The sequence below is a fragment of the Halichoeres trimaculatus genome, unplaced genomic scaffold, assembly GCF_033239565.1.
Source record: "Halichoeres trimaculatus isolate MK-OKI-2021-1 unplaced genomic scaffold, fHalTri1.1 fHalTri1_scaffold_2, whole genome shotgun sequence".
Taxonomy (NCBI): Eukaryota; Metazoa; Chordata; class Actinopteri; order Labriformes; family Labridae; genus Halichoeres; species Halichoeres trimaculatus.
The window spans coordinates 10,311,227-10,324,984 of record NW_027437180.1 but is presented as its reverse complement, the minus strand read 5'-3'; the positions used below and the strand labels follow the sequence as shown (position 1 = coordinate 10,324,984).

At 38.6% G+C, this 13,758-nt stretch overlaps 1 protein-coding gene across 1 annotated transcript in view; it reads right to left on the bottom strand.

Annotated features, from left to right (window-relative positions):
• Positions 1-13,758, bottom strand: part of sorcs3a (sortilin related VPS10 domain containing receptor 3a) — a 402,752-nt gene that overhangs the window by 78,983 nt on the left and 310,011 nt on the right. Inside the window, exons 11-16 of the mRNA XM_074686947.1 lie at positions 13,355-13,457; positions 11,592-11,668; positions 8,986-9,077; positions 7,669-7,776; positions 4,360-4,477; positions 4,151-4,284 (exon numbers count right to left, since the gene is read on the bottom strand). Coding sequence (XP_074543048.1) covers positions 4,151-4,284; positions 4,360-4,477; positions 7,669-7,776; positions 8,986-9,077; positions 11,592-11,668; positions 13,355-13,457 — 632 coding nt within the window. The remainder of the gene's footprint in view (positions 1-4,150; positions 4,285-4,359; positions 4,478-7,668; positions 7,777-8,985; positions 9,078-11,591; positions 11,669-13,354; positions 13,458-13,758) is intronic.

Sequence of the window (13,758 nt, the reverse complement as noted above, 5' to 3'; positions counted from 1 at the left end):
ATGCATGATGGTAAATATTGCTCGTGTAGTGAGCATTGCTAATACACTACTTTTCAAAATGCATTGTGGGATACATTGAATGGACTATGAAGTGAATGACCATGCTCACTCAAATTTCAGATAGCACTCCAAAATGACGTATTCACTATATAGTGCACTATATAGTGTAAAGGGAGTGATTTCGGACACAGCCTTAGTCTTTTGAGTACAAGAAGTCCGCCGTGCTGCTGCTGTTGATGTTGTTGTTGTTGCTCTTGCTATGGATACAGGAAGACGAAGCTGAAATGACACGCATTGCGTCATGATTTTCTCTGTGCGTCAAGATGTTGTCTGTGTGTGGCTGTTTCGATTGGTGTACCATGTAAAAAGGAACAGCCCTTGGTTATTCCCAATGTTTCAGAAACCAGAATATTGACCTTAACCCCAATATCCACTGCATGTCAACAGAGCTAATTTCTTCTCTTTATTTTGGGATTAATTAGATCATTAGATCATTTTAAATTTCATTTTTACAGTGCAGTAGACGGTTGACATCATATTCACAGTAACTTAATGCAACATATCAGATATCTTATCATCAGTTACATGTCTTTCACCCAGTTATATCAATCCAAATGATAAACTTTGGTGATGGACTTGTTTGAAGGAAGGTCTCCACCTTGAAGAGAATCATTGTTTCACACAAAGCTAACAGGGATGTACTTAAGCTTATTATGTGCCAGACAGGCTCTTCACACCTTGAATCAAGTAAAAAGGATCTTTGCTTTTCTGCATTGATGGATTTTATACTCTCCTCTCAGAATTTTAAGCATGCACCAGATGAATCCCTGCAGAGAAGAGATGAAGCTAGACAGACAGGCAAAAATCAGAATGAGACACAGAAAGAAAACAAAACAAACTCTGCGCTTGTTTAATGGGAACCAATTAGCACCCACTCTCTGACCTTCCACAAACACTATTTACAGGATGGCTGTATGTTTGGAATGGCTCTTTTCTGCTCCCTGTCATTACAAGATAAAAAATATAACCATTTAGGATTTGCATACAAATTGAAACTATTCACACCACCCCCTGATTCCCCCCGCCGCCACCACCACCCACATCGTCTCAACAGAATTACTGGAGTAGCAAGCTTGCAGACGGATGCCAAAGAGAAAGACATTATGAACAAATAGTGTACAACGATCCCAAACTTATCAGAGTATTGAAAAAACACAGCAAATTGAGTAAATTAATGAGACACATGAAAAGCATATACAATGGACTTCACTCAATGGGCTTAACATTGGTGAACCAGGATGACGAGAGCAAACAGACCTTCGTTCTTGTCCTGGCTGCTTGTCTCAGCTGTTGTTTCTTGAGTTCATTTGATGTCCCACATCATTATAACAGAGTAAATATCACTAGTTATTATCTCCTTATTAGCTGCGTCAGTTGAAATCAGTTTATTAAAGAGAAAAATGTCCTCTGTGATGTTTGTATTTAAAAGCACACATCCTCAAAGGTAGTATTTTTCAAGCATATCTCTTTGCTGGTTGCTCTCCCTCTTCAAAAACAAGGTTTTTACCTTTTCATACATAAGTTTTTTCAAAAATATAATTGATGAAACTCTTATGATTGTTGTAACAGATGGTTGTAGCTCATGCTCCAGTTAGACCCACACAGAGTGGATTTGTGAAGAGAAAGAATAAGGCGGGTTTCATCAGTGGAGATGCAACAGACCATTAAACTCACTAACATGACTTTTTATTAACGCGATGTCTCTTTAGGATTAGCATTTTGCATCTTTGATTTCTATTTTAATACATGCTGCAGCTTTTTCATCAATGATTCATCAAAGGACATTCAATCAACCCCTGTGTCAATTAGACAGTTATATAAATGATCAGTCCATGGGAGTCATACAGACAGACTGAGGCAGGTTGTTTTCTTTGGCAGCTCATAATTGCAAAATAACTGCAGACAGTAATTTACAAAGAAGCAATCTGCTGTCAAAAAATAATACTGATTCTCTTTTTGTATTTTATATTCCTATTAAACTTCAATTCTCTTGTTTGTTGGATGACATTGTGCTTTTTCTGCTGTGAACAATTTTTCACTGTATTGCTCTTTGTTTGTATTATCCTTGTTCATTATATTGACTTAGCTGTATTTTTTATTTTTTATTTATGTATTTTTTTTAATAAATGGAGAAATAAAGGTTTCTTGCTTTGAATGCCAGCTTTAAAAACAGACTGATATTTTTTGTTTAAGTAAATATAACAACAAATAAATACCAAAAAAAAAACAAAAAAAAAAAAACCCAACAACAAACCCTATCCTTTCGGTTTAGCACAAACATGGATGGGGAACTGGAAATTCATATCACTGCGTGACAAAAGGTAGTTAAAATTATCAGTTAAGGGTAGAATCTGCAGTATTTTCCAAAATAAATCTTTTTTTTTTTTTTCCCACAGGAATAATCCTGGCTAATCCTCACTTCTGGGTCTTCTTGGGTTCTTAGGTCCAAGTGTGTCAGTTTTTGTGTCTACCATGAACCCTCTCCTCTGCATGTATGTTGATGTTTTGGTTGTATCTGGATGTTTTCTTGGGTCGAGAGTTATTGTGGATACGTCAGCCTATCACAGTGCATCTTGTGCGCAAGTGATTTTGTGTGTTGATGACAGCGAGTGGAGACACTATCCTACGATAATGGATGTAACACGGAGAAAGAAAAACAAAACCAAAGTGAAACAAAACTCCAAACAGATAAAGCTTTTCCTGAACAAGGGTGAAGCTTAGCTCGACTTCTACTCACTTTGGAGAGCAGCACGGGACGGAGAGCGACATGAGTTAGCTTTCGTGATGCTACAGGTGGTTGCTGGGCTGATGATTGTGTTCATGTGGTCACCGTTAGAGGTTGTGGGTGTGCGCTGCAGCTGGCACTGATCCAATGAGGAGGAGCCCAGTTTGAATGTTGTGTTTACTAACAAGTAATGGAAATTCCCTACCTTAACCTTGATACTTTTGAACACTGGCTATTCCATGGGTTTTAAAAATGTTAAAAAGCGCAACCTGGCCCCATCTCTTCATCAACCCTAGTTACTGCATCCATTGAAAAATCAATTGTCACAGCTGAATACAGTACCTTCTACGTGGCACATAGCAACAGGAAGCCTTACCACGTGCAATTTACTACTCAGGGTCTGATCCCAAGATAATTTACCACATCTAAATGTTATGTAAGTTCTTTTTTTTTTTTTTTTTTTTTTTGTTCCAAAAAATGCCACAATATATCAGTTCATTCATGGGGTCTCTCGTAAGCCCTGAGGTCATTGTTGGATAGACAATCAGTCCAAATGTGTTAATTGTCAATTGTCATTGCACCTATCCTTTCTTCTTGGCACAAAGATGAAAAAACACTGACAGCACTCACCTTCCAGAATTTTGTGCATTTAGATGAACGCTAAATGGATAGGTGAAATGGTGCTGTTTTGCTTGTTAGACAGATCCTCAGTGCACCTGGTAGTAAATCAGCTTTGTGTACGACCAAGTTTGCATGTTTAGTAGAACAGGCTCTTGCGAAAAAATAAATGAATAAATAAATAAATAAAGACAAGTGGCTGCAAACTGCGTTTTTTCTGGCTGTGATCACTAGTCCCCAACATTCAGAGTGTAACACTGAGTTACAGGTTTTTCAAAGCTTTGAATACATTTATGTGTTCATTTGGCTTGGATGTGGTGAATTAGCTCGTGAAATCTTTTCACTGCTGACAACAATGAGGGTGGCATTCTAGCTTCCTGATTTGACGAAAACCTGTTACGTCACGTATTTGTTGTTTGATGTATTCACCTGAAAGTAGCATTCAAGAGTTATTCTTCTACTTATCACATATTTCTGCCACTTTAGTAAACAGGAGCTGTGACTCGATGTAAATGACCTGTTCAGTCACTTTCATATCATTACTAACTCTCATATTTGGCAAAAACCCAGCAGAAAACAATTAAAACAGCAACACGCTCAAATCCTCAAAGAAGAATAAAGAGCACTTGATTTGAAAGGACACTGTTGTTAATGAAGCTCTCCTTCAGCAGACAATGAGGAGAAACATAATCTCCCCTGACAATTATGAAGAAAGGAGCTATTGTACAAAGGCACACATCCTCTTACCATTCAAAGTCATGAGCCCGGCAGATGCACGACTCAGCTGAGAGGATTCTGGAGTAGTCTCTTCCCAGCATGCAGTAGTTCCCAGGCCTGCGCTTCATGTAAATCTGCTTCTGTCCCATCACGCATGGCTCGCCCTGTTGAAAGGAGAAACACTGTGAGGTTTCTCGTCGTAACACTACTACACATCACACAGTCAGGGGTTTTCATGCCTGGTTGTGAAGGTGCCAGGTCTGGTAGTCTTCCTCTGTGCACTTCCTGCTGTAGATGGACTTGTAGTCTATCTTGATGAGCTGCCACTCCGAGCGATGGCTGAAGTGTCCAAAAAAGCTGCAGAGGTAGACAACAAACCCTGTTTACAACGTTCATTCAAAAACCAACAGGATAGATGAATAAATGCATTTAGAGCACCACAGTTCAGTCGGGTCTGGTTTCTGTAGATTTAGACGTCATTTATCAAACAAGAAATCAACCTCATTGAGCTTATCGTTTACGATCACAAAGGGCTCGCTCAGAGTTCAGTTCAGAGGAACACAAAGAACCCTCCTGTATGTCCACAGCACAGCAACTTAAACCAAGTTAGAAAACTAACTAGTTAATAAATCTGGATAAACCAAGCTTCTGTTTTTGTCTTATTTCAGTACAAAAATGTCTATTCTAGTTTCAAACAAATGTTCCAACAAATTTTTCTTGTTCCATTGTCTGAATTTTTTTTATTTGTTACAAGCAATTCAGACCTCATTTTGTCTTTAAATAACTTAAAATAAGACTTTTTTCTGGACTGACCAGTTGAATGTGGCCAATACTTAGAGTAACAAGACAACTTTTACTTAAAATAAGACAAAAGCACTTGATGAGATTTCAGTTTTTTTTTTTTTTTTTCATTGCAATAGCTGTATAAACCACAGACTGTAAAAAATAAAAATAAAAATGGATGTCCGCTTGCTCAGCTCAAAGTGAGGTCTCCACAAAAACTGCTCCCCCTGGTGGCTGGCTGCAGTATAGGTTTAAAAATCCGGCTTTCCAGCCATTCCAGATGGGCTGTAGTCAAACTTTATAGAATTATTACACCTCGTAGAAATGTTTCACACGTTTGATTGTTGCGGTGATTTGAAAATATTATTTGGCTATCTTGTATCCAAGCCCTCTTTTTTCTGAAAAGTTTTCTTTTCATTAGTTATACGAGGTTAAAAACAAGGCTTTATGTAACGTTTAACGATGATTGACAGCTGCTGATCTCATGTATTTTTTTCGGGGATTGTAAAATAGATAGGGAGGTAGAGTCAGGAAGGGATTAGACTCTTGAAAGAAAATAAAATACTTATTATTTTTGTCACCCAGCTCTACTCTGATTCTCCCAGAATCCCTCATCGTCTCTACTGCGCAGACTCTGGCTCCAAACTTCTACAATGGTGGCGCCTGAGACGGCAGTATTTTGGTTTCAAAACCGTACAATGATAAATGGCGGAGCCACGCTGTCTACTCTATATAAAGTCTATGGTTTAAACAGGTATTAACTTTGAAAGCAAGAAAACTGTGAAATATTAATAACGTAACATAATGTTAATGAATGCATTATTTTGTTTTGTCATTCCCAGTGAGTGTCATGTGTTGTGGTTGGATGTTACACATCTAGTTTTACAAGTAATTCACCAGCACATGCTCATGACTGCCTTAAGCCAAGCCCCCTTTACACCGAAAAGGTTTATTTTGATTTGTCTCGGTAAAGCACACGCTTTGTGGCATTTCCTTTGACCAGAACCAGGATAGGTCCCAAAATTACCAACCCGTACCGTCCCACTTTTTTGGGACCCTTCTGTTGGGGGTTCCACACATTCTGATCCAACTCCAGAAAGTGGATTTAGAGACATTTCAGTTTATTGAACGGTCAAAAGAACAGTCACTTCCAGTGTGACTGGGTTAGCAAATGACAACTTTGTGAAGAGAATGTCCTTTTGTTTGGAGAGTGGCAGCATGAAATGGTCTGAAACTACTAAAAACAAAACCATGTTCTTCTTCTTCTTTGCTGGATTTATTAGTGGGCTACACTGTGTCGTGCTGCTATGACCTCAGGCTATAATGTAGCTTACACAGCTATTGGCACCCGGCTTACACCCCGCCTACGAAGAAGTGCACAGTTGGCTGTGGAAATGCAAACAGATTCAGGCTTTCCGATCTGACCCAGATCAGACTGTACTGATCCAAACCAGACCACTTGATGGAAAAGCGGCTTTATTAGAAGGATGTTTAGGGGATGAGGTGCCTTGTGTTTGAGTGTTGTGATGCATTGAATTGCCGCTAATGCTTTTAGTGTTTGTGGAAACATAAATTAAATCATCAAATGAAACATGGTGATCTAATTTAATTATTTTTTAATGGTCTCTTCTTCTTGGCAGCTCCTTTGGATCTGAAATGTCCTCTTATGGCACTAAAAATATTTATGGAAATCTGTTGACTTTATTCCACTTATTAATCTTTCTAACTAATCCAAAAATTCTTTGTGTAACATTGGACTTCCATGTCAGAGCATCTCCTCAGATAAACTGCAAAACATACAGTGAACACTTGGTAAATAATAAATAAGTTACTGTCATTCAGTTTGATTTTTGTCTTCCCAACCTGTGAGCTGCACAAACAAAAACACTCCGGTGCTCAAAACAACACTGCCCCTTGCTGAGTGTCAGACGTCTAAATTGCTGGCTGTTTCATCAAAATGGCATTTTCCATGAGTCTCCACTCATTGTTATTCCAATAATTATATAAGGTCAAAACAGAACAACTCATTAGACATGTCTTAAGGGAAGCAAAGATTCTGAAGAAAAGACAAACTCAATGTTTTGTTTTTTTTTCTTTGTTTCCTTTCCAATAATTTGCATCAGACTCAAATGAATGTTTCTCTGGCTATAAGTTGGACTTTGAACACGTTCTGTGCTCATGAATGTTTTCTTCTTGTTTTTGTTTAAATTAGGACGTGTGTGGGTGTAAATACAAATTAACAACAGGGTGGATATAGGAAGTCCAAGTAGTCTGGGGGTGGTTTGGTTCCTGTCAATAAAATTTTAAAAAGTATGCCCACACAGTCTGAATGTGAGAGTCAAGCGTGAAATTCTTCACATTTTTTGTTTTTATTAATGAATTTAGCTTATTCAGTATCATCCGTTTTACAAATGACTGTGAGGAAAAAGCTGGGACATCACAGCCTTTGATTTCATCCAGTCCCATTAGGACATTTCTGTTCCCCAAGTATCATAAAGGTCTGACTAAAAGCCTCCACGACCCTGTACCTGCCACTCATACATGTGGCTTAATAAAAGCTAAATACCACTGAGCTTTAAATGGACGCCTTTTTTAAAGGTCTGCCATCCATCTCGCCTCTGTGCTGCTAGGACATAACCTCAGGGGAGCTGAACAGAAAACTGCCATTCACTTTTCACTCAGCCAGTACCACTATCGTGAAAATGATGGATAAATATCACCTTTCTACATGTGCTCCGTCTTTTTTTGTGATTTTTAATACTTACGTCATGATTTGATTCTCAGTGCCGGCCTCCACCAAGACTCCATCCACAAACAGAGGCACCGCGGAGAAGCTGTGCTGGGTCCATTGCCTCCCCTCATCAAAGCTCATCCTGTGTGGGAGTGTCAGAAAGCATTTGCATCACAGACCCAGCAACAGTGATGGCACGGAAACAGACACTCTCCATTAGGGCCTGGTCTAGGGGGTGGTTAAGGTTGGGATCAGGATGACTGGCTTGTCCTAACAGACAAGTCTCAGAGTCTCAGTGCAATTAGCTACTGTAGCTTTGGGTAAATATGAGAAATCGGAGCATTAAAGGGGTATCTAAGAGACAGTATGTCTGGTTATCAGAGCAAAGATGCCCAAAGCTGCTCTCAGACGTCAGAAAGAAAAAGAGCGACATCTCTGGTCCTGAGTGAAGTCTACACAGGGGTGAAAAAAACAAGACCAGAATAGAACTGTTTTATGTCTCAGTACAAAACTGCAGAGTGAGGAGGAGGCAGCAAAGAAAAAATTGGACAGCTTTCATCATCGGGGCCCGGGCTCTATTGATTCTGACAACTTATCAACATCGGTGCTGAAGTGAGAACAACTAGGAGTACCTGAGTGTGACACAGCCTGTGTGTGGAAGAAAGAAAAGCCTCCCCATGTTGACTCCAAAAAGCCCCCCACTGCCTTCATTTGGCTAAAAGCACTGACAACAGAAGCAGCGTTGACATGCACCTATTATGAGATTCAGGCTGGGGAAGTGTTTAACTGAGCACTGGCTTAGAGAGCTACACTGCTCCATGGCTGCTGTACAGTGTCTATGGAGATACACAGGCCTCTTTCTATCTGTCAGTTTTTTTCACTTCCTCTACCATCACACTTAAATTGGTTGGGAGACAAAGACCCAGCAGGCTACACTTGACTGGCTCTAAAACTAATTTCAGAATTGTTGCAAAAGCGACTGGAGAACAGATCTGGTCTCACTTGGATTAGCCTGCACTGAGGCAAGGCAAGGCCCCAGATTTGGCAGGAGGAGGCAATGTGTTAATGAAAACACTAAGAGTAGGGGGGAAGGGAGTGTGGGGGGCTCAGACTGCAGGCTGCTAATGATAAGTGGCTTGAAAAAAAAGATGTCTTGAATTTATCTTTCCAAAGGCTACAGTCAAAGTGCATCGCTAAATGGATCAAGTTTCACATATAATATATAGAAGCTCAGTTTTTTTATTCTTTTTTTTGGACCACAGGGGTTGAGTTAATCTAAAAATAGGTGCAGAAAATTGAAAAAAGCAATTTGAGAAAGAAGACAGTCCAAGAGTTTCTTAAATGGACCTACCACAAGTGTCTGGTTGGCACAGATGGCTGCTTGACTGCAACGAGGGCCCCTCCTTTGTCCAGAAACCACACGTTGTGCTCCTCTTCGAATATCTAAACACACACAGAAAGTCGTCCTCACAGCACTGACAGTTTTCAGTTCTGAAGATTTTTAAACAAAGCATTGAATATTTTACAAATAATAAAAAAAAAAAGATAAAATTTGCTTATCTGCTTTAAATGTTTAGCAAACTTTGTCACCTTTTAACTTGATTCAACAACTTTAAAGAGGGGGTATTGTGCTTTCTGATTTTTTTTTTTTTTTTTTTATAACATGGGTATAAAGTAACAATACAGATTTCAAAGCCTCTAAATATTGTTAAACAATCCCTGAAGAGCTCAAAGTGCTCTGTTTAAAAATGTCTCAAGATCTTCACGATACTTGCTGTAATGTCATGGCATAGGGATCTCCACGATGGTTCATGACACATTGGAGGGGCAGGCCTCAAACACCAAGGTCTGCTGAGCTCTTACCCCACCTTCTTTTTTCTAGCTTTAAATCAGGTAGAAGTACCACGGGGTTACAAAAAAGACAGTAGAGACTTAAAAAGCGCAGTACCCCTTCTTTAAAGTCTCTTTTAGTGACTCTTCTTCAGGTGTGGAACAAAGGCTTTAGCTACTTCAGAAATGGAGCAGGTGCAGGAGTGAATAACACCATGAATTGTACATTATTTTACTATATGAAGCCAAAAGATTTAAAGCCCTCTATTTATGAGAGAAAAAGTTTTATATGCTATACAATTACTTATTTATTGACCAGGTGAAGGGACAAAATGACTGATCATCATACTCTTTGATCCTTGTCTACGATTGTTTTAGTCCTCATTGCAGGCAGTAAATTGGTGAGGTGTGTCCTCTCACATGGACAGGGTTCAGTTAATCATGGTATGACAATATAATGATCTTATCAAGATGTCAGTGCAATAAGGCCCTTTGCTAAGGCTCTGTTCACACTGCTGGCCATAAGGATGAATTTCAATTTCTTGTTTGGTTATTTGAATTTTTTTTTTAAATGTGTCCTGTCTGTGGCTGCAATGTGAACAACTAACACTCCTGAAGTGAACCATATGGTCAGTTGAACATTGATGGCATCAAGCACAGAGCAGTGTTTACAGAAACAAACATGGGTCACCGTGGTCAGACGTGGGTCACCCCAGAAAGACATCAAAGTCAACCTGGCTGTTCAGACCGCGGTCACCTTTAAATAAAATACGATACGTTTCTGATTCAGTATCACATTTGAAAGTGGACTGAAACTGGATTGAAACTGTCATATTCATTGTGTCTTGTGCTGTTCAAACTGTCAGAAACAACACAGTTTGGGTCACATTTGAACAAAAAAATCAGATTCAGGTTGCTACAGTGTGAAAACAGCCTAACTAAGGTTAATTAGTCAGACTTGTCTATGGGTCATAAACCTGCCTCCTCCAACTCATTTTATAGTTTATCAGTGACTCTTACTTCGCTGTTTCTGCCTAAGATTTTAATTTATTTTGAAAAGTTCCGTTTTAATTTGTACTTATTTTCACAAAGATGATTAATTAAGCTCCTACAATATTCTCACCAGTGTAGAGAAGGAAGAGAGAAAGGTTGGTTAATATGATCAGAACTAAAGTGAACCCAACCATATGTTCTTCACTGGTCTGGACGCAGTATTTCCTTCCAAGTGGGCTTGATTTTCTTTTGACATCAGAAATCAATGACTGTAGTTATCCAACACCACTGACACGTCTTTTTGTGGCAGTTGATGTATTTCACACTGCAAAATACTGAAATCTTATCAAGTGTTTTTGTCTTATTTTAAGTAAGAAATGTCTTTTTAGACTTGATATGAGCCACATTCACCTGAAAGGTCCAGAAAAAAAATCTTATCTCAGTTAATTTAAGATAAAAATGAGGTCTGCTTTGCTTACATTGAGTTAGTACAAATAACTTTTCTAGTATTCCATCCGCAGATTTTTTTAGGACGTTATTCTTAGGTCCAAGAAACTTGACAAACACATTTTTCTTACTTCATTACAAGCAATTTAGACCTCTTTCTTGTCTTTAAATAACTTGAAACGTGACATTTTTCTGGACTGGTCAGATGAATTTGGCTCATATCAAAGCATAATAAGACAAGCACTTGATAAGATTTTTTTTTTTTTTTTTTGTGGAGTAGAGTTTTGGGAAAAGATTAATTCTGGTAATAATTAGCAATGCGTGTACTGTACATCAGGACGCCATTCGAATATTTGGGGAAGACTAGAGTTGTAAAACCTTTCTCTAATTTAATTAAGCCCTCTTTTTTATTCAGGATCAGTTTTTGTTATATTTTTCCCCTCTTTTTCAAATTAATAAAAGAAAAAAAAGATCCTGAAGGTTGCTCACTCCCATCAACATAGTGAAAAGTAAATTGTACAAGTTGGAGAAGTCTTTGTTGGACACTTTTTTTTGTTAAGAACATCCAAACCTCTTCTGTGACAGAAGCTGTAGTCAAACAGTTTTGAGAGCTGGTTGCTGTTAAGCCAGTTTTTCAAACTGTTGTACAAATCTGTCATTTGGTGTAAATCTCAGTGAGGAGTTTACCTGTCTCCAGCTATTGCCAGCATCAGATGATATGTACATGCCAACATTGTTGTAGGACAGCTCAGATCCAATGTTTCCTGCAGGGAGACAAATGCCAACAGAAAATATGACACAACAAAAATGCAGTAAGCTCACACAGATAAAAGGGCCGTATGTGTTTTTAATGCAGGATGCCAATCACACCATGTCTGGGATTCATCAATCCATGTCTCTGGCTTGTTGCCTAGATCAGTCTGACAACTCACGAGGACTAACAAGGAGAGAGGATGGCCACATAATATGAGAGAAAGGTAGATGCCTCTGTGTGTTGCTTTGACAACATAACTCCTCTAAAGATTTTCCCCTGCAAGAAAACATTGAGTAAGTGCGCTAACGTCTCCCTTCGTCGATCCTCGTCCATGATCCTGGCCACAGCTCAGTAAATAGGCATGTGTTTGATCTGTATGGTGTTTGTCATGTTGGTGAGATGATCTCTGCACCAGCTGACGTCTTAAAAGGCGCAGCGGGGAAAAGTGAGTCAGTGCCAAAGCAAAGGCAGGGCCAGGGATACACACACACACACACACACACACACACACACACACACACACACCAACAGAAACACACTGTGTGAGCATAGCAGCAGAAATGTATGTTTGTTCAGCATTCTCACACACCAAAGACAAAACAGACAGATCGAGAGACAAACACACACAGAGCAGAGAAAGACTTTTTATGCTGACACTCCACGAGTTCTGAAACATTTGAGTTTTGCCTCTTCAGTCATCTCTCTCCATCTGCTTTCAGTTTCTTCTGTGTTATGTGGAAGAATTAATAATTGGAACATTGACTCTGTGTGATATAGTCTGTCCCAGTTTTTCTCACATATTTAACTGTGTGAGTTACCTGGGTACTAGTGCTAGTTCATGGATGAAAACCAAATTATAACCAACCTCTTTTCAAGTGTCTTGTCCTATTTTAAGTAAAAAATGTATTTTTACACTTAATATGAGCCACATTCACCTGACCAGTCCAGAAAATGCCTTTTCAAGTAATTAAAAAAAATAAAAATTAAGTTTGAATTGCTTGCAACAAGTAAAAAAAAAAATCTGAAAATTTACTAGAAAATTTGCTGAAACTAGAATAATGTCTAAATACAAGAAAATTTTCTCTTGTTCCATTCCATTTTTTTAAAAAAAATTTACTCATTACAAGTAATTCAAAGCTCATTTTTCTCTTTATATAACTTGGAATCAGATATTTTTCTGGGCTGGTCAGGTAAATGTGGCTCATGTTAAGTCTAAAAAGACATTTCTACTGAAAATAAGACAAAAACACTCTACAAGACTTTAGTTTTTTTGCAATGTGTGCAAAGTTTACAAATACAGATAAACACATTGATCAAGAATTTTTTTTTTTTAATTTATTTTTATTTATGTATTCATTTTATTTTTTTAAGAGCAAAATACAAGTGAAATAATTATAATTTTATTCTTCTTTCACCTAAATGTCACACTTCACATTATATTTTGAGATTCATAGAGTAAGTACTGGACCTGGATCCTATCAGACCGTCAAGTTCACCTTTTAAAATTTGATACTTTTTTTTTTTTGGACTTGCTGTCTTGGTTTGGAGCTTACTTTGATTTGGAACAGTGCACTTTAAATGAAGGTTACTTATCAGATAATTGCGTTAAATGTCCTGAGAGCCATAACACCCGTTGTCCCACTACCTGTCATAGTCGTCTCACTGTGTAGAACTTGGGTTGAGTAATTTGTCTTACCTGTGGCGACTATTATCCCCGGTGCAGAGCTCTTGGTGGAGATTGTTCCTGACAGGTACGGGTTCTCTGACATTTGCAGCTGGAGGTGAAGTGAACAGAAAGGCTGCAGAAAAAAAAAAAAGACTTTGGTTGACAAGGACGAGACTATTACTCACTCAGAGCCCCACTCCAGTTTGTTTTGGCACTTTGTGAAATGTATACATCTCAAAGAAATTCCAAGTCTGTCAGTGTGGGTAAGTCTCACTGTTCACTAAATACAGTTGACAAATAACTTAGTGTTGTAAATTTTTGATAAAGGTTAGCTTTTGCCTGTACAGAATGGAGATGTATGACTGCAGTAGAAGCAACAGGTCATCTACTCAAAGTCGGAGCAGGTGCACCGTCATGATCTGACGTCTGCTGAT